Source organism: Pristiophorus japonicus, chromosome 6, assembly GCF_044704955.1.
Source record: "Pristiophorus japonicus isolate sPriJap1 chromosome 6, sPriJap1.hap1, whole genome shotgun sequence".
NCBI classification, from domain to species: Eukaryota; Metazoa; Chordata; class Chondrichthyes; family Pristiophoridae; genus Pristiophorus; species Pristiophorus japonicus.
In genome coordinates, this window is record NC_091982.1 from 27,742,851 (window position 1) to 27,761,511 (window position 18,661).

The 18,661-nt window shown below is 42.6% G+C and overlaps 1 protein-coding gene across 2 annotated transcripts in view; it reads right to left on the reverse strand.

The window, feature by feature from the left end:
• gria3b (glutamate receptor, ionotropic, AMPA 3b) overlaps window positions 1-18,661 on the reverse strand; it is a 494,474-nt gene that overhangs the window by 267,810 nt on the left and 208,003 nt on the right. For both annotated transcript variants that reach the window (XM_070882006.1, XM_070882007.1), the window contains exons 4-6: window positions 11,490-11,677; window positions 6,463-6,516; window positions 2,794-2,955 (exon numbers count right to left, since the gene is read on the reverse strand). In XM_070882006.1, the coding sequence (XP_070738107.1) occupies window positions 2,794-2,955; window positions 6,463-6,516; window positions 11,490-11,677 (404 nt within the window). The remainder of the gene's footprint in view (window positions 1-2,793; window positions 2,956-6,462; window positions 6,517-11,489; window positions 11,678-18,661) is intronic.

Sequence of the window (18,661 nt, forward strand, 5' to 3'; positions counted from 1 at the left end):
ATCTGAAGCACTGCTTCAGCACTCCAATAGTTTTCTCCACGATATTGCGAGTTGCTCTGTGGCTCTCGTTGTATTGCCTTGCAGCCTCGGTGTGGGTGTCACGAAGGGGGTCATCAGCCAGGTGGCAAGGCCATATCCTTTGTCACCAAGCATCCAGCATTGACCTTGTGGCTCATTGTTAAACAAGTCAGATACAGTGCTCTCACGCAGGATGTGTGCATCACGGATGCTGCCCGGAAATTGAGCATTCACTGCCAGTATAATTTGCTGGTGGTCGACAACCAGCTGGACATTCAGGGATTGGAATTCCTTGCGGTTCCTGAAAACCTCAGCATCCTGAAAAGGTGCCTGGATCGGAATGTGCGTATAATGTATTGCTCCCTGGGGAAGTTTGCAATTCTGAAGAATCCTCGAGCCCTCTCACTCTGTGCCTCCCTGGTCATAGGGAAGCTGATCAAGTCCCTCCTGCATGCGTACAGGGCTTCAGTGACCTGTCTAATGCAGTGATGTGTGGCATGCTGAGAAAGTCCGCAAATGTTGGCAGCTGTGGCCTGAAAAGAACCCAAGGCATAGAACGGACAGTGCAGTTCGGATGCTGCTTGCAGGCTGCAGATCTGCCCTTACCAGCTGGCATACCTCAGTGATAACCTCTTTGTGGAAGCACAGTCTCCGAAGGCAGGTGGTGTTGGGCAAGTTGAGGTAAGAATGCTTCTCCTTGTACTTGCGGAGGGTGTAACATCTGGTCCTCCTCATCTGTCTGTCATTTCTTACATTGGGCAGTGGAGCGTTCCTTCAGTGATGTCGAGTCTGCTGCATGTATTTGGTCACCAAGAGAGGGTGAGAAAGGACAGGCCCCATTGCAGTAGCTCTTTGTTTTGCACCGATTGCTCACAAACAAGAAATGTCCCGACGAACACACCTCTTCAATTCCAATTGGTCACAGTGTGGTCAAGATGTTTTTAGAGATGTTCACATCAACTCTAGCGACCTGCAGAGTACATGCAAACTCCACTGAGGTTGAAGCACAGCAGCCTTTTAAAGAAAGCAACATGTGATCTACAACGTGACATCCATAATGCTGTTCTGATTAGTTCCACTTTTTGTGGCGGGTTTTTTGAGCGAGTGATATTGTGGGCGAAATGTGTGCGAGGTGGTGAAATTGACAATGGCCAATCTCCATGGGCGCTAGTTTGGGTAAATATGCTCTTTACGACAAAAAACACTCGCCGGGCATTAATATTGAATCTCGGTGTTAATGCGGAAAGTAACGCAGGGCAATATTGTGGCCGTTGACTTCGCCCATTCTGCTGATTCCTCCTAAAAAAAGTGAGCGGGCGGTAATATTTTTTCCCTGGCGTTAAGCACATGGGGAAAGTAACGCTTGGTGATAAGTTTCCGAAAAATGCCCACCAGTTTCCATTTTGTGCCAAAATGTGCGATATATGGGCGTTATACGTCATTTCAACGGTAAAATGGCCACTAAGTGGGCGTTAAGCAGGCACAAAAAGTGGAGGTTCTAGCCCATGGACTCATTAAAGAAAAGTGGTGTGAGAATCCACCTCGAGAGGCCATTTCATGCTGCTTTCAATGTGCACCAGCTGCAGCATAACTCCAGTCCGATATGAAACCATATTTCATAAATTCTCAGGCAGCATCAGCACAGGTGCAATGGCTGTTGCGTTATGATTTCTATGATTCATGTGTATTGAAACTCCGAGAAAGTTTCAAAACTTATTATGGAATCTTAATATTAGGACACGGATGGTCTCACTGCTGTCTTCTAACCTTAAAATTAGCTGCTGGGGGATTGCTTCTGCACCTTGGAATTGGTCAGAAAGACTGAGGTGAGTCTGAGGTCAGGATCCATTACAATAAAGGTTTCCTGACGAGTCACAAGAGTGTAACTGCAGTCTCACTTTATCCCTATTTCCCAAGATGGAACATTCTCCCACGTAGCAAGATGTACTCTCAAGTAGTACAATCCAGAGCAGCGTAATGTCATACTTGTGGGGTAATTATTAGCCTATGCAGAATGCAATGCATTGCAGGAAGGAGAAGCAGTAATGCCCATTTTGTGGCGCCTAGAAAAAAAAGGAAATTTGATTTCAAGATGTGCTGTGAGTTCCACGAGTTGCCGCCGGTGCATACAGACAAGGAACCAGGAGCCTTAAAGAGGGGAAATGGGAAATCAAAAGCTGGAGAGGACAGTGGGAAAGTGAGACTTTGAGAAAGGGAAGCAGGAGACTGGGAACCTAAGGGAGATGAATGGAAGATTGAGAGCCTGAGAGTTGAGTGAGAGACTGGAGAAGAGCCAGGAAAATGGGATCCTGAGAGAGGTGTGCGGTGCGGGACAGTACTGAATGAACAGGAGAGAAGCCAGCAAAAGGCATGCATGTTTCTCAGAATAGCTACAATAATATCCATCCTCATGATTCACATATAAAACGAGTCCCTACATTCAACCTACAGACAGAGGCCTAAATTATTTCGCGTATATAATTTATTATCTGTAATAATTTAACTAAAGCTACTTGGGGAATTTTTCTATGTTAAAGGCACTATTTAAATGCATGTTGTTGTTGTAGTGCCATAGTTGCTTTAAACAGTTTTTATTTCTGGTACTGATTTAGAAATCTTACAGAATTATTTTGATCAAGTGGGTCTTTTTAGCATTAATAAGACAGCCTGAAATATCCAAGTTGTTCTATTTTTAAGATCTGACCTACTCTCCACTGAATCTCGAGCAGAGCGCGATGTAAGCTGGTTGAATATTTTACAGGGTGACGATCATACCTTTAATGTGCTGGCGGCAGTTCCAGGGTACTCTCTCTGATCTAGCTTTGTCCATCTCTGCATGAATTTTTGCACCATTGGATCCTCATAATTCACAAGCTGGAAGCCAGTGACATTGACTCCTGTCTCAATAAATTTATCAAGTATAAGATCAGAGAAACCCTGCAATGAACATAAAAGATTAAGGCATTAAGCCACTGCAACAAAATATTTTCTCACACCATCTTAACTGATTCATTTTTCCCCACACAATGCCTTGTTCATTTAAAAATAATGTCTTATCTTGGATCTCCTGATGGCTCCTGTGGTCAAATGCACCGTGTAGTGTAGAACTGAGCCTCAAAGATCAGAAAAATCCCAGGTTTGATTCCTAGTTAGTGCTGCATGAGCTGGATCTCAGCCTCGGTACTAGTGAGATGCTAAGAAGGGCATCAGCTTTCCCAGACTAAGGAAGGAGAACAAAAATCAGTCAGGATTTCTGTCTTGGTTTGCTATCCAGACACTTGCTGGATAGTCATCAGGACCCAGGTCGCCATTTGGAGCGTGGGCAGGAGTATTGACGGGGCCGAGGTTCAGCAGAGGAGTGAGAAGGTCATGGCAGAGGTGCGGTGAGTGATCGAGGTGGAGGAGCGGTGAGAGATCGTGGCTGAGATTCGGTGGATGATCATGGCAGAGGTTCGGCGAATGTTTGGTGCGGACGTGCGGCAGGAGATCGTGGCGGAGATGCGGCAAATGAGGGTACGGGGTCCAGAAGAGCCGAGGGCTCTGGGGCAGCACGGGCCAGCCCACACTGTGATTTGTGTGCGCACTAGTTTCGTGCAGCAGAGCAGGTCTCCAGTTGTCCTGGTTAACCCTAGCCACTGGATAAGGGCCTAGCTCTATCAAGCCCGTGTGGTAGCTGATGTGCAACGGTCACCATGTTAAAAAAATCCACGCATAGGCATCTTCCGCCCCTTCGATTGGAGTTCAAAACTGGAATATCGGGTCCTTCATTGAAACATCTGAACTCATCCCTTTTTGTGTGGAAGCAAGTCATCCTCATTCGCGGGACTGCCTATGATGATGCTGGATAGTGCACATTGGTAGACATCGCATGAGGATAAAATTACATTCAACTCTGATGCTTCTCGGTGACCATATAGCCTATCAATCCCTGTCTCCTAATAACTGAATCCTGCAACTCTACATGTGAAATAAACTGAATAGTATGCTTGAAGCCTTTACCGTATTACTTTGAACCAAAAACTATCGTTGAGGAATTTGTCTCACGGTGAAAACTGTGATTCGCATATTCAAGGGACCTAACGCCTGTTTTAAGCAGCTGCACTGGGCTTTTGGAAGTTGCTGGCTGCCAAACTCAATGGAAAAGAAAATTGGGAGGGGTATAAAACACCCGTAGTACACTACTGCCCAAGATCAATTTCCGCCCCCTATAGCCCGCCCCCTATAACCCGCATTGCTCAACATCTAACTGCTTCTAAAATGAGTCCAGAGCGTTTGCCTTATTTTGTACATTGTTCTATGTTGATTCTCAGCTTTACCTACCTGTGTGGGCAATGGAATTGATTATACACCTTCTTCTGCACCAATGTAGCAACAATTAAGAGACGGTATTGATCATAAAGAGTGATCTTTTAAAGAGCAAAGCACACGGCTCTCCTGCAGTGCACAATGCACTCTAAGCAGCAGATCTGCTGCCTTTCCATGCCTCACCAGAAAAGCCTCAGTCAAACTCAGTTGAGGCAGTGCCACGTTTCACCATCGCAGCATTCTGAGTTAGATTCACTCACATAGGAAATGATGGTTACCCCGGCAGAGTTACAATGTTATCAAGGATTCACGGTATATTGCAACGCTGAGTCCTGAGACTGAATCATAGCCTTGAAATCATTTGAATGCTATACTCAATCAATTCCACTGGGCATTTTCAGTCATTGCACTCCAACTTCCTGATGCACGAGAAAGTTGCCTTAAGAGAAGCAACAGGTTCTTGAAGAAATCGGCATGAAGCAAAGTACTTGCAAAATCTGTGCCCACTATATAAATTAATCATTGGGTAAGGCTAACAATGATGAGAACTACTGTAAAATGCACAATAAAGACAGCATCACTCAACCTGAAGCTGTTTACTGTTCTATAGTACATCTGCTGCTGTGAAGAAAGAGTATCACAAACAGCAGTGGAAAGTAAGCTGCAAAATGATTTATCAAATAAAAATTCAGACCTGCTTTTGCAGCTACTAATGAACTCAAAGTTATGGGTTTAGAATTTATTTTGGCAGTATAGCCTGTTTTGACATGTGGCAAAGCTGTGTTCTTTACTGTCTAATTAGTAAAATCTGCACTGTTTTGACTCACTACCTTACCTCAGCTGCTGCTAGTATTCAGGCAATATTGTAGCAAAGGCAATGTATTATTCTTTCCTAGCATGAAGAGGAAAGGGCAATCATTTGCAAGCACCACACGCATGATTGAGTTGAGCAGGTCCAACTAATAAGTGACAAAATAGCAATAGTGAAATATCTGCAGTGCAATAAACTGGATAGGATTTTTTCAGGCATATTAAAAATCCTTACTGGCATTCCTACACTGTACAGCAGGCCTGATCAAAATACAAATGCAGAAAATATTTATTTGCAAATTTCTATTTCTATAGATTTTCTGAGCTACCCAGTGAATTGTGAAATTGCCCACCAAGGTTATCTTAGGCATTGCAAAACAGGATGCATTTTCTCAGATAATTTCGGATACAGAATTTCTGTTTGTAGTGAAGTGCTTTTCATTTTGAAAAGATGTTAAAATGACTTCAGAGTCAGACCCTGATATAACTCCAGCTGACAGGAGCTCTTTAACTCTGCTTGCACTTGGCATCACACTGGGGTCAAGTTAGGATTAAAAAAATAATACCTTTGACTCCTTTATAAAGTTTAAAAAAGCTGAGTCTTTTTTAAATGTTTGAGGGTGCTGATGTATGTGCCCTCACTCTTGAAACACTTAAAAATTTACTGGCTGTGAACAGAACTTTGCACACATGTTTAAGCGACATATTCAGGGCTCTCTCATGCCAGTCAGAGTATAATTTTCAACTAGTTTAACCCAGATTGCTGTCTGGGTCTTGTCGATTGCAAACTGCTCATTGCAACAATTAGTTTCAGATTGGTAGTACAATAATACCATAGCAGAAGCTATTTTCTGGTAGTCCATCTCTTGCTCATTATCTTTGTTTTACGGAAATGTGGGGCAATGGAAAATAAAATCAACTAAAGCGAGGTGGTGGAGCAGTGAGAAAGAGCAAGCAAAATAAAGAACAGTAAAGAGTGCTCTCCACTCTTCTCTGACAATGTGCTAAAGTGCCGAATTTCAGATGCAGACTCTCCTACACTACTGCAATATTTTCCATATCTTACACAATCCACCCTTTTGTCTCTCTGCTTGACAATTAGTGTCAGTTTGGTGCTGTGGGCCAATAACCATTTTGGATTCAGACTGCCCAAACTAATTTCACTTGGATCCTTACAGTCAGCAGACAAAGATTTCCACCCGTTAGTCTGGGCTGGATTTGAACGCAGGGGTAAAAGATCAATTTCTAACTCACTGTACCATTTAGCCATCCTATGGCTCTGTCTTGTTATAGCTCTATCATTTGATCAACCACAAGGAAAGCACTTACCAGGGTAGCCAGCATGTAGTGGTAACCTCTGATGTTTTTGCCAACATTTACCGCCTGTGTCACAAAAGAAAAGAATAATCTGTGAAAATGTTGTTTTAATAAACTGGTGCTTTAAAGTCTACTCGGACTGAAAGTGCAATCGCACCTCAAATGTTTTAGCCAATATAACAAAACAGAGGTATCATTCTGGTGAATCAGCGCTTTACAGGCCCCTCCAATATATAGTTTTTGAGATTTGGTCCCCAAAACTGAATGCTGTACTCCAGATGAGGTCTGAATAAGGCTCTGTACAACTAATACATCACTTACTCACTTTTGTAATCCAACTCCCTTCAGATAAAGACCAACATTCCATTTGTTTTTCACATTACTTTTTATCTGTGCACTAGTTTTTAGTGGTGTGTGTACATGGACACCTCCACAGTTCCTAGCCTTGCACCATTAAGAACATATTCCAATTGCTCTTTCTTGGATCCAAAGTGGATGACCTCACACTAGCCCCATTAAACCTCAACTGCCACAGTTTTGCCCACTCATTTAGTCTGTCTATGCCCCTTTGTGATTTCCTGCTCCCATCTACACAACATACTATGCCTCCTAACTTAGTATCATCCACAAACTTGGATATACAATTCTCTGGGTTGGAAATTGGTCAGCATTGTGCCCATTTTCCGGGGGTAAAAAGGGCACAATGCTTACAAATTTAGCAGTGGGATGGCCTGCACCCAATCTATGCAGATGTTTGGCCCACTGCTAAATTCATCAGGCCCATTTTGTAGGTATCCTAGGTGGCCATCTTCAACAGCTTTATATATGTCAATGAGGGGCCTAATGCCTGATGAAGGACTCCTCTGCAAATTAGTGCACGATGAGCGGAGCAGGTACCTGACCTGTCTTGCTCCGAATTCAGCAGCCCCTGTGGCTGCCAACTAAAGGTAAGTCTTTTTTTTAAATTTCCTTTAAAAAGATCCCTTCCGTAGAGCAAAAGTACTCCCAGTCCTTACGATTGCCCCTCCCCCCATTCTTGTTTTCAACTCCAATCCCCTCCTGGGAATTACCATTGGTCAGCTGCCGGCGAGGCACGTGGCCCGACATTCGGCACTTTCTATGCACGATCTGCCAGTGGTCGAGCGACAGGCATATAATGTTAATGAGCTGGAGTCGGGCCTCTAGGTTCGGGCATGCCCAGACAACATTCTATCCCTCTGTTCCTTCATCAAGTTATTAACATTTATATCGTGAAAAGCTGAGGCCTTAGTGCTGATCGCTGGGGAATACCACTTGTCACATCATTACAATCAGAGTATGTACACTTTATCCCTAGTCTCTGTCTCCTACCTCCAAAACAGTTACCAACTCATGCCCCAAGGTTAACTAGAATTCTTTGCGCTTTCATTTTTGCTAATAATCTCTTGTGCAGAACTGTATCGAATGCCCACCATCCATAGGCACTCCCCTAACCATAATGCTAGTAACCTACTCAAAAATTGCACGAAATTAATTCTTGATTTAGCTTAACTCCTGCTTTTCCCCCCAAAATTTGATGGTGCCCTGCACTATGGTGCTTGGCCTGTGATGTTGGTTTTCTCAATTAAAAAAAATAACTCGCACTACAGGAAAGCAGGAATGGATAGGGGGATTTTGAGTTATGAGAACGCAGCTTCTGTGGAAGCAGGTCTCCAAAATTAGAATAATTAGTGCACGCTATCAACTTTTCCTATGTCTTAAAGGCCCAGTCTCCCGCTGTATAATCAGGAATGTAGTGAATTTGATTCCTTATCATAGATGTAGGAAGTAAACCTACTTTTACCATCTCTTTACGTCTCTCTCTCTCTCTTTTATTCTATGGGCTTTCTACGCTAGTGGCTAGCAAATTGTACATTCCATACCTTCCATTGAGTACACAATTGGATTCTGTCAGCTTCTAAAATTACATCCACCTGTTCCCTTGTACTTCTTCCCTGTCTCTTGGTCTATTAGCATCAACTTTTAGGCCTCAAGTTTCGACATGATTTGCTCCTGATTTTTACGAGCAACTGGTGTAGAACGGAGTATCTTAGAAATCGGAATTCTCGTCATTTAGTTTGCTCCAGTTCTAGTCAGTTAGAACAGTTTCACTTTGGAACAGAATGTTTTTTTCAAAAGGGGGCATGTCCGGCCACTTACGCCTGTTTTCAAAGTTTCGTCAGTGAAAACTTACTCCAAACTAACTTAGGATGGAGTAAGTGAAGATTTTTGTACGCTCGGAAAAACCTTGTCTACACTTTAGAAAATCAGGCGTAGGTTACAAATCAGGCGTAGGGAATGGGGGGAGGGGGGTTTAAAGGGAAGTTTACAAACATTAAACACTTCAGTTTTACAAATAAAGAGCCATCATCAATAATAAATGATAAATACATCAATCAATCAACCAATAAATCAATCAAAAAAAATTAAGAAGAAATAATTTTTTTTTTTAAATCAATAAATAAAACATTTTCTACTTACCGACTGCAGCACCGGGAGCCCTCCAACAGCGTGCTGGGATGCCCCCCCAGTGTGTCTCTGTCAGTGTCTCTATCTCTCTGTCTGTCTGTGTGTGTCATTCTCTGTCTGTCAGTGTCTGTGTTTCTGACAGCGAGAGGAGGGGGGTAGAGGGAGAGAGGGGGGAGCAGAGGGGGGGAAGGGGGAGGGATGGGGGAGAAGGGGAGGGATGGGGGAGAAGGGGGAGGGATGGGGAGAAGGGGGAGGGATGAGGGAGGGATAGGGAGAAGGGGAGGAATGGGGGAGAAGGGGGAGGGGGGAGAATGGGGAGGGGGGGAGAAGGGGGAGGGGGAGGAGAAAAGGGAGAAGGGGAGGTGGGGGAAAGGAGATGGGGGGATGGGGGGGAAAGGAGATGGGGGGATGGGGGGAAAGGAGATGGGGGATGGGGGGAAAGGAGATTGCGGGGGGGAAGGAGATTGGCGGGGGGGGGGGAAAGGAGAAGGGGAGGGACGCTGAACGGGCCGGGCCCGAGACTTCGGGCAGGGCCCGTCCCCAGCACCAGATTTACAGGTAGGTGGAGTTGGGTCGGGTCGGGGGGAGCGCGGGTCGAGGGGGGGCGGTGGGAGAGGGAGGTCAGGTCGGGGGGAGGGAGGTCAGGTGGGGGGAGGGAAGTCAGGTCGGATCCAGTCCGGGGGGGGGGGTGGGGGGGGGGGAAGCGGGAGTCGGATCGGTGTCTGGTCCGGTCCGGAGGCGGGAGCGGGAGTCGGGTCGGGTCCAGTCCGGGGGGGTCGGGTCGGGTCGGGTCCGGGGGCGGGGGGGGGGGGGAAGCAGGAGTCGGGTCGGTGTCGGGTCCGGTCCGGAGGCGGGAAGCAGGAGTCGGGTCGGGTCGGGAGGAAGTAGGAGCTGGCTGTGGGAGGAGCCTTATTCACGCAGCCCCAGTGAGGCCATTGGGCCAGGGCTAGGGGCTGCGTGCTTCGGGCCCCTCCCACACAGTTCGGCGCCTGGAGCTACTGCACTTGCGCGCACACTGTAGCGCGCATATGCAGAGGTCCCGGCACTGTTTTCAGTGCAGGGACCTGGCTCCGCCCCCTACAGCTCCTGCTGCGCTGCGCCGAGGGCCAGAGGACCTGCAGGGAGCTGGAGAATCTAGAGGTTTTTTTTAGGCGCACTTTGTGGTGCGAAAAACGGGCGTCCAGGTCGGGACTGCGCCGTTCTAGGCGCGGCTCGAAACTTGGGCCCTTAGACAGTAACATCCCCAACACCTTTCTTGTGACTCCTGAATAATGTGCCCAAATTAAGTTATTTTATCAGATTCAGCCTCAACAGTCTTTTCTTGTGCTAGTCAAAGATCCTCTATTAATCATGCTTCTTGTTCAATTGATTTTAACATGTGTCTATAGTAGTGTAACTTAAACCATTTTTTGGATACCTTGAAAAGATTCTCCTACATTCAAAGGAATGCAGTTTCTTGTGAATATAGCTCTGCAAAATCAGCCTAAATTGCTTCAAATATATTCAAGATGAAGGAATTACATAATTACATAGCTCTGAGTAAGACCAATGTGTGTTATGGCATTGAAAGAATTCTTTTGATGCAAGTGATGTCTTAATGTTGGTACCACAAAGGGATTTCAATTGCACCTGCAGCAAAAATTTTGCATGAGGCTATTGTTGCTGCCCCGATCTTAAAAGCAACATCAGAAACGGATTGCCTCTAAGAGATGTTCTCACATCGGGTTTTCTGTGCCATTACAAAGTTGCCTTTTCACTCACTTTTATTTAAAGCCTTGTGTCCTTCTGGCATTTTTCTACTGACTGAAGAGCTAACTGTTCCATCACATCTTTTCAATCAATAGGAAATAGACCAGCAGTTCAGCAGATTGTTCAATCACACTCTGTAATGAATTCTGCACTTCCCCTACATAATGGTGTGAGAGGCTCACACAACTATACATACATTCTTTGCTTCCTCCTCAAATAGTGCTGGTACTGTATAACAATTGGATAACGGAGAACCAAAGCCATCATAATGAAATTGTTATTATTTTTCTTGTAAACTGCAAGATTTATTAATGCAAGCAATAGAAATAGTCAGTCTGGGTGGTGTAGTGGATTCACATTAGCCTGCTTATTGAGAGACTTATTTTCTATTTTCAAAGCTGCAGTGAAAAGCAGGAGAAAAATAGATATAAGTAACGCATTATGACCATGGCTATAAACCTTGTGGGTTGACCTTCAAAATCATATTATTCAATTCAGCTCACAATCTTACACAACCAGCACCACCAACACTAATGCTATTAGAGTGATCCTCTTATAATGTGTATGTGGAGCAGTAACTCAAAGGGAGCAGGATTACAGGACTCTTGCTGTATAAATTGGACATTATCAGTAGGTAGTCCTGTGGGGATGTGAGGATGGATGTGGCTTTCCATTAAAACAGAAAGGCCTGCTATTGCATTACCATCACTAGGCTTAACAGGATCACAGTGCTACTACAGTGAATACAAAGCAATCATTTATTTATTTTTTGTTAAAGAAGATATTACAGGAATAGCAGTTACCTGATCCATAATAGCATTCAGTCTGTTTAGTTCACAGTCTATTAAATATCTTCTTTCTTGTCTCTTGTCCATTTCCTCAAAGATCCGCCTGTACTCTATCACATCAGTGATGCTTCCAACTGATTTTGCTGTGACTTGCCAGTTATTCTGGACGGCAGCTTCCATGATTACCTGAAGAATGGAATATCCTGACAAAGGAAAAGAAGAAAAAATGCAAGAACTGAGTGCCGACTTATTTATCAAGATGAATTTTGTAGAGTTTGTTATTTGACAGTTGCAATGCCTTCTAGTTGGTTTCATTGCGCAGGTAGGAGCCAAGGAAACCAATCTAACAAAACATCTTGGCCTGGAATTTGTGGTTGGCGGTGTAACTACCGATTACACCGCCGGCATACGAACGGAATGCGCACTTGGGTACCCTCCTTCGAGAACCTGCTGGCAGGCCTGTGGAATAGAGGGCAGCGCAGTGGCCCACAGATCCCAGGGACGCGTCATTTTTTTACTTTCCTCTACTTTCTGAACAGAATTTTTTAAGCTTATGCTCCACATAGATGCAGAAAAAAACAAAATGTAGCAAACGCTTCCTCTGAACATTTCATGGACAATAAATAGTTTTCATTGACAAAATTCTAAAATGCTTTCATTTCTGGCCTCATATAGCTTTTACAATTACTTGACTTTGTCAGGAAGTATCTCCTTATGCTGTGCCTGTTTGCACCAGCTGTAACATTTTTAGACGTAATTGCTGGGCAGTTGGTGAGCAATTAGCTCAACTTTGTGCCGGCAATTAGGATTTCCCTGTCGGTGCAGATCATCTGTCAAGCGCTTAAACTTGCTGTCCATTTCAAAGGTGATATGACAGCGTACTCTCAGATGGTACCTCTGACATTGCAGTACTTCCCGGGTAAGCCATATTATGTGGTCATGTCCTGGAGTGGGCCTTGAATTTACAATTTTCTGAGCGATCCTGACACTTTGCCAGCAGGTTGGTACAATGGCCTTAAGTCAAGGCTCCAGATTTTCCTCTGGTTGTTAAAATCAGTCAGTTGCTACATTGTGCATTTTCCACTACTGCTGCATTAAAATATGCACTAGCTAAATATTAATTCTTTGCTATTAGTATTTAAGTAGTGTTTATACCAGTAACACAAATACTGCTGCCAGGAAGGAGAGGATTGCTAAGTTTGTCTCGGGAGGTAAATGTGGACCATGAAAAGGAGTTAAATAGCTTTCTTTTAATCACATGGAATGCTGTTTAAATACACAGCTGGAGTCCTGGTCCAATGGGACAAAACTCTAGGTGGCTGGGGGAGGAAATGGATCATTTAAGAGGCAATACAATAAAACTCAGCAGTGTAGTGCCTTTGTTCAGCCTTATTATTGCTCTCTAACAAGTAGAAAAACAGAAAACCGAGAGAAACGGTAACTCTCTCTTTATATCAACCATTAGTGATATAAATTATTGCATAGTGATATAAATTATTGCAATGAAAAGAGCTCACGGGTGTGGGTGTCACACTGTGTCAGAATATTGTCAGTCCCCCTCTGGAGACTTTCAAAAGAACTGAAGATCCTCTTTCTCTATTATTGTCAGTTAAAGGTTACCAAATGAATGCTGACTATGAGTCACATAACAAATCCTACCCTGAACTTGGCACTGTTTTCTGCATTCAGTGCCTGACAGGTCACAGGATAAAGAATGTAAAGAATCGAAAGGTCACATCAATGCTGGGGTGTCAATATCAGCGAGGTGTTAGCTGTGAGATTGATGATCCACAAGACTGACACAGATTGCAAAGCCATTTAAACATTATTGAGCTGTGTTTATTTTTCAAAATGACATACAGCCCAGGCAGTTATACTGTTAAACCAAACACTTGCCATGACTCACTGATAGGTGTGAGGGTATTTTATTTTAAAACTGTTCATTGAGATGCACTGGTAGCAGAACACAGAATTACAACTACCACATTCTGCACCTGATGCTAAAATGCTCAGAATTGCCTCCAAGAGCAAAAATCGTAATAAATCTGTTAAAACAGAAAGTGCGGCAAATATAGCAGCAGGTCTGTCAGCATTGAAGAAGAAAAGCAGGTTAACATTTCTGGGAAGTCCCTTTATCAGAACTGAATAAGGGCCTGCATCTGAAACATTAATTTATCTTCTCTCCTTCGAATGCTGATGGTCTTGTGGATTTCCAGCATTTACTATTTTCATTTTAGATTTGCAACATTTGCAGTTTTTCTTTTGAACTAAATTGTTCTATTCCCAGACCTGTCATCCTTCCTCTTGATGACTGTATTTACACAAAAGGATGTAGTTATATATTTTTAAGTTTATATCTAAATTGCTATCTGCAAAATGTTCTTTGCTCAATTCACAGTTCCTGGTGTTAAAGGTGGAAGATGTGACTATTGGTGCAAATGGAATAAACCACCAATTGTGATACCTAATGGGAAGGCCATTTATGAAGCACCTTGGATGTTTTTGCTACATTGTAAGCACAATATTAATGCAAGTTGTTGTTGTTCATTGGGGGGCAGGGAGGAAGGGTTGGTCTGGACAAGATAATACTGACCTGCATGCTACGTCTAATGCGTGCTTACTTGTTTATTCATACAAATAAAGGACGTACGTACTCGGTTACTTTAAAAAAAGAAAATATAACATTTGCAGGTTTGTTTTTGGCAAAACTGTTTTGATCAGAAGATATCATAGAATAAAAGTACAAGATACCATCTTCCTATCTTAGAATGTCTCCAATGCAAAAGATTTGCAGAAAATGTTGAAGGAACAAAATCTATCCTTTACATGATGTAAGAAAATATTATATAGCACAGTTAAGTGAACATTAAAGGAAGCATGCACTGAAAATATATCAAACAATATCAACTGGACCTGCTTATATAATTACAGAGAAATAACCAGCCATGCCCTGAATTCATTAAGTAGTAGTTTACAAAGCTTATGGAGGATGTTTTTCCCATCTCTAAATTAAATTGTAAAGTTTAACTAATACTAGTATTGTGCTCAAAGGTCCATGGGGAAATGCCTTTCAGTTCAGTCAATACATTAAGGGATATTTTAAACTGTACACTGTTTATACTATTGATCATGGAAAAGCCATACATGCCCTCACCTTCTCTCAGGAGACATTCCTTCTTCAGATTTTAATCTCAATTACTTTATGACTGTGGGCTATATGCATGGCCCTACAATCAGTAATGACATTACATTTCAAAAGGCATGTCAGTGATCATGTACCGACTTTTGGGTGACTTAGGACAAGACCCACTCTATAAAAAATTATTTTTCTCAATTGATTCTTTTACTGCTCTGTTTGTGCTGACAAAGACGTTATTAGGACTATATAGTATTTTAGTTCTGACGAAGGGTCACAGACCTGAAACTTTAACTGTTTCTCTCCACAGATGCTGCCTGATCTGCTGAGATTTCCAATATTTTCTGCTTTTATTATTATAGTATTTTGGTAGCTGGGTTATTTTGTTTGGGTTTTGTTTCAGTGAGCGAAGTAAAGTCCACTTGAGGAGTCCATAGCTGTCTTATTCTTTCTTTCATTCTCCAATCTACAGACTTTTAAAATCCAAACTTCCTCAAAAGAAAAGACCAAAGTAAAATCCTGAATTTTACTTGCATGAGAAGAGTAGACCTTCAACAAAGAGAGTAGTCCAAATCTGGATGGTTATTAAATAAGGATCAGCTAACTGTTCAGCTGTGACTTTTACTTTGAACAGGGTACTTTCATAAGAATAGCTAAAATTTCTGGTTTCAGAACCAGAAGTTGAATTACATTCAGTGAAATAGTACTTTCTCAAACTAAGTAAGTAATGATAATGTTAGAATAAAGCAAAATTATTGGAAAAGCGTCTTGGGATGTTTCACTACGTTAAAGGTGCTATGTAAATATAAGTTGTTGTTGTTGTTGTTGGTGTTGGCGGGTGGGGAATCACAACCATTAGTATCTCACTGCTAAATCAAACATCTTTTGTTTTACTGATTGCTTCTGAAAATGCTTCTGAGAGTATTTTTGCTTCGGCAGGGAGTGTTATTGACATTAGCATCGAGCTGGCTGGGAGGAGTTCCTAAATCCAATAATTTGCGGGAACATGGGAATGTACGTGACCAGAAGAAACCATCGCGATCCAATGGTCCTAATTGGCGCATAGTTAAAGTGACAAGATCACTCATGCACCCCACGTTAATGCCTGCATTCATCGATGTTAATTCAACTCTCCTGCCAATGCTAGACTTACTTACCCCTCCCAGCCAGTTCACCGATTATGCGGTCAGTTGGAACAAAAATAATCAATTTTTTAAAAACAAAATCACATGGAAAACCACTTAAAGATGATATTTAATCATAGTTCTTTTTTCTGCAATGTTTTGCCCCTTTTTGTTCCTGAAGGCTCTTATTGTGATATATATCTCTATGGGCAGTACCTTGCCCCAATCACCTTGTGTGAGCCTACAGTAAATGTTGGCAGGCCATTTATGATGGGAAACATTACAGCCAAATCTCATCATATTCTCATCTAACACCAGTAATGATATTGATTGTTGCTGGAGTTCAACAGAACACAACATCTATTCGGCTGTTGATATAGCCAGTGCAGATTCATTAGGAAGAGACAAGAAAGCTGTGCTATAGAATATTGAGCAGATACGAAAACATGGCTATGCGGAAAAGACTAGAAATTACTGTTGGTTGTATCAGTGGACAAATGCATAGTCCTAGCTGAGATCAGCTTATTTAGAATGGAGCAAGGGTTGGATTTGGGCCTTTCTTGACCTGAAATAAATCATCGATCTGTATGGCTCTGTTGTGTTTTGGAATGTTTCACTATTTCGCTTGGTAATAATTTTGGGTAATTTCTATCAAGATGTTGCTATTAATGTCAATTCAACTCACATGGGATAAAATCCACAATCTACAGTTTCTGGGAATGGAGTTCAGAAATTCAGACAAAGGGTCTGTCCAAATTGTTGCTTCCCATATATCACCTCAACTGGGGAAAATAGAGGTTTGTTACAGACATGCCAGAAAACATTTACACATAATGGGGCAAAGATTCTGTTCCTATGTGCCAGTAAAATCACTGTAATCCAGGCAGACATGGCCGAATCAGCGCAAAAGAACGGGGAATTTTAAACGTAAGTGAGTTACACCCTAAACCACTTACGTTCGTATTTTTTGCGATCTTTTATGCTGATTTAAGATTAATTTTGCTAGATCAGGCCTCGCCCCCAGGTCGACATTGTGAGATTCCACCAATTGCGCTAGTTAGGGAAGCCTCTTCAAATTGTACTCATTTTCTTAGGCGCACAGGCACAAGTGTGTGTTTAAAGTTTTTCATCTCAAAAAATATTTAATTTATGAAGAAACAGATGAAAGTGGCAAATGGTTCAGTATAATTTTTTAATGTAATTTTAATTATTTTAAATCAAGTTACTCATAGGCAGAGGACTAGACACTTATTAAAAATGCTTAGTTTTTTTGATAAACCCATTTTCAGTTGTTTTAATAAAAGTGGACTAGGTTACCACTCTTAAATACATCAGTGATTACTTTTTAATGGAAAGAAAGAATGAATGAAAAAATGGTCCGTGGAGGATTTTACTTATGTGGTTATGCAAAATCAGCCAGTGTCTATTTCTGTTTGAGTGCCTTCAAACTGGTGCAAACTCTAATCTAGAGGCGGGTTTATTTTATATTGGAACCAAATCAGAGCAACACTGAGAGGTGGAGGCTGGCCAGCATCAATAGGACAGTGGAGGCAAAAGGTGGGAGAGCAAAACCTTTACGAGACAAAGAAAGTCTATTTGTAAGCTTTTGGGGGAGAAATTTGGTGCATTGGCCCGGTGGCACTAACGGGGCACAATTGCCTTATCGGCCAGGCACAACACTGGCAACGGCTCCCGCCATATTCAGTGGGAGTTCAGTGGTGGCACTATGGCGTTGCGCCTCGATCCCCTGTGCCCGGAAATCGTGACGTCATCTTCACGGGGTCGTTGCCACGGTCAGCTGATCGCACGGCACCCTTGGTCCCCAGTGGTCCAGGTAGGTGGCTTCTTATTTGGCAGCGTATGCAGCTTGGGTCCTTCCCTTTAATTGAGGGAAGAGCACTCTGGATGTGGCAGTGCTACCCAGTGCATAGCGCTGCTGAGGTGTGTGCCCCATTACTGTCCCAGGCCTTTGTTTCTGAATCTAGGGGAGATAATGCTGTTTCAAATAAATCTTTTTTAAAAAATGCAAAAAACGATAGTCTTTCATTTCGTGTTTCTCTAATTTCTGATTTTACAGATCTGAAGGTAATGATTCATAAAAACATATTTCTGCAGCACCGCTACTTCAGCAGTTCCTTTTCAGGAGATGAGCTGGTCAGGTGTAGACTTTCAAAGTAGCTGACAATCTTTGCACAGTGCCATCGGAGCATTGATCGATTTATTTGAAAAAAAAAATCCTCTCCCTTTCCTTTTTGGTCATTAAAGAACACTTTTCTGACAGTTACAGACCTTTCTCAGTCACACTGGATTATAAAGCACTGGCTGCATCATAACCTTCAATCAATTTCCGTATCCTTTCTGTGCCTATTAAATTATTTAATCTGCTGGGAATAAAAGGTGAAATAGTAATTTTGGTTATTACATTTTTCAGTGGAATGGTAGAAGGCACTACACAGAGTACAAATCGGCAGAATGTTTCAGCATTTGAAGTGATTCGATTTTATTAATACTGAAGAGATTATATGAAATGTGCAGACATAAGGAGCTTCTACTTGCAGTGCATTTGATGGATACCCTTTGGGCACTGCCTGGCTGTTTCATTTCATCTAATTGCCTTAGGGCATTAGAAGGAAATAAAATTGATCTAAAATCTCAGGGTTTAGCAAGAGCACCTTTAGTTAATATCAATACCAAAGTCTAGGACATACTTAGGGTTTGAAATTCGGCACTGCCATTTTTGAGGTAGTGTCACAGCATGAGAGAAATTTTTAACGCCTCACTTCAGACGCAATCCCAAAACGTGAAATTCAGTTTCAACGCCTAAAGAATTTATAGCAGCGTAAAATCATGGCATTGCACACTTACCTGGATGCGCTACGCTGTGTTAAGTGGGCTGTTAAGCCCAAAGATTACGAGTGTGGCACTGA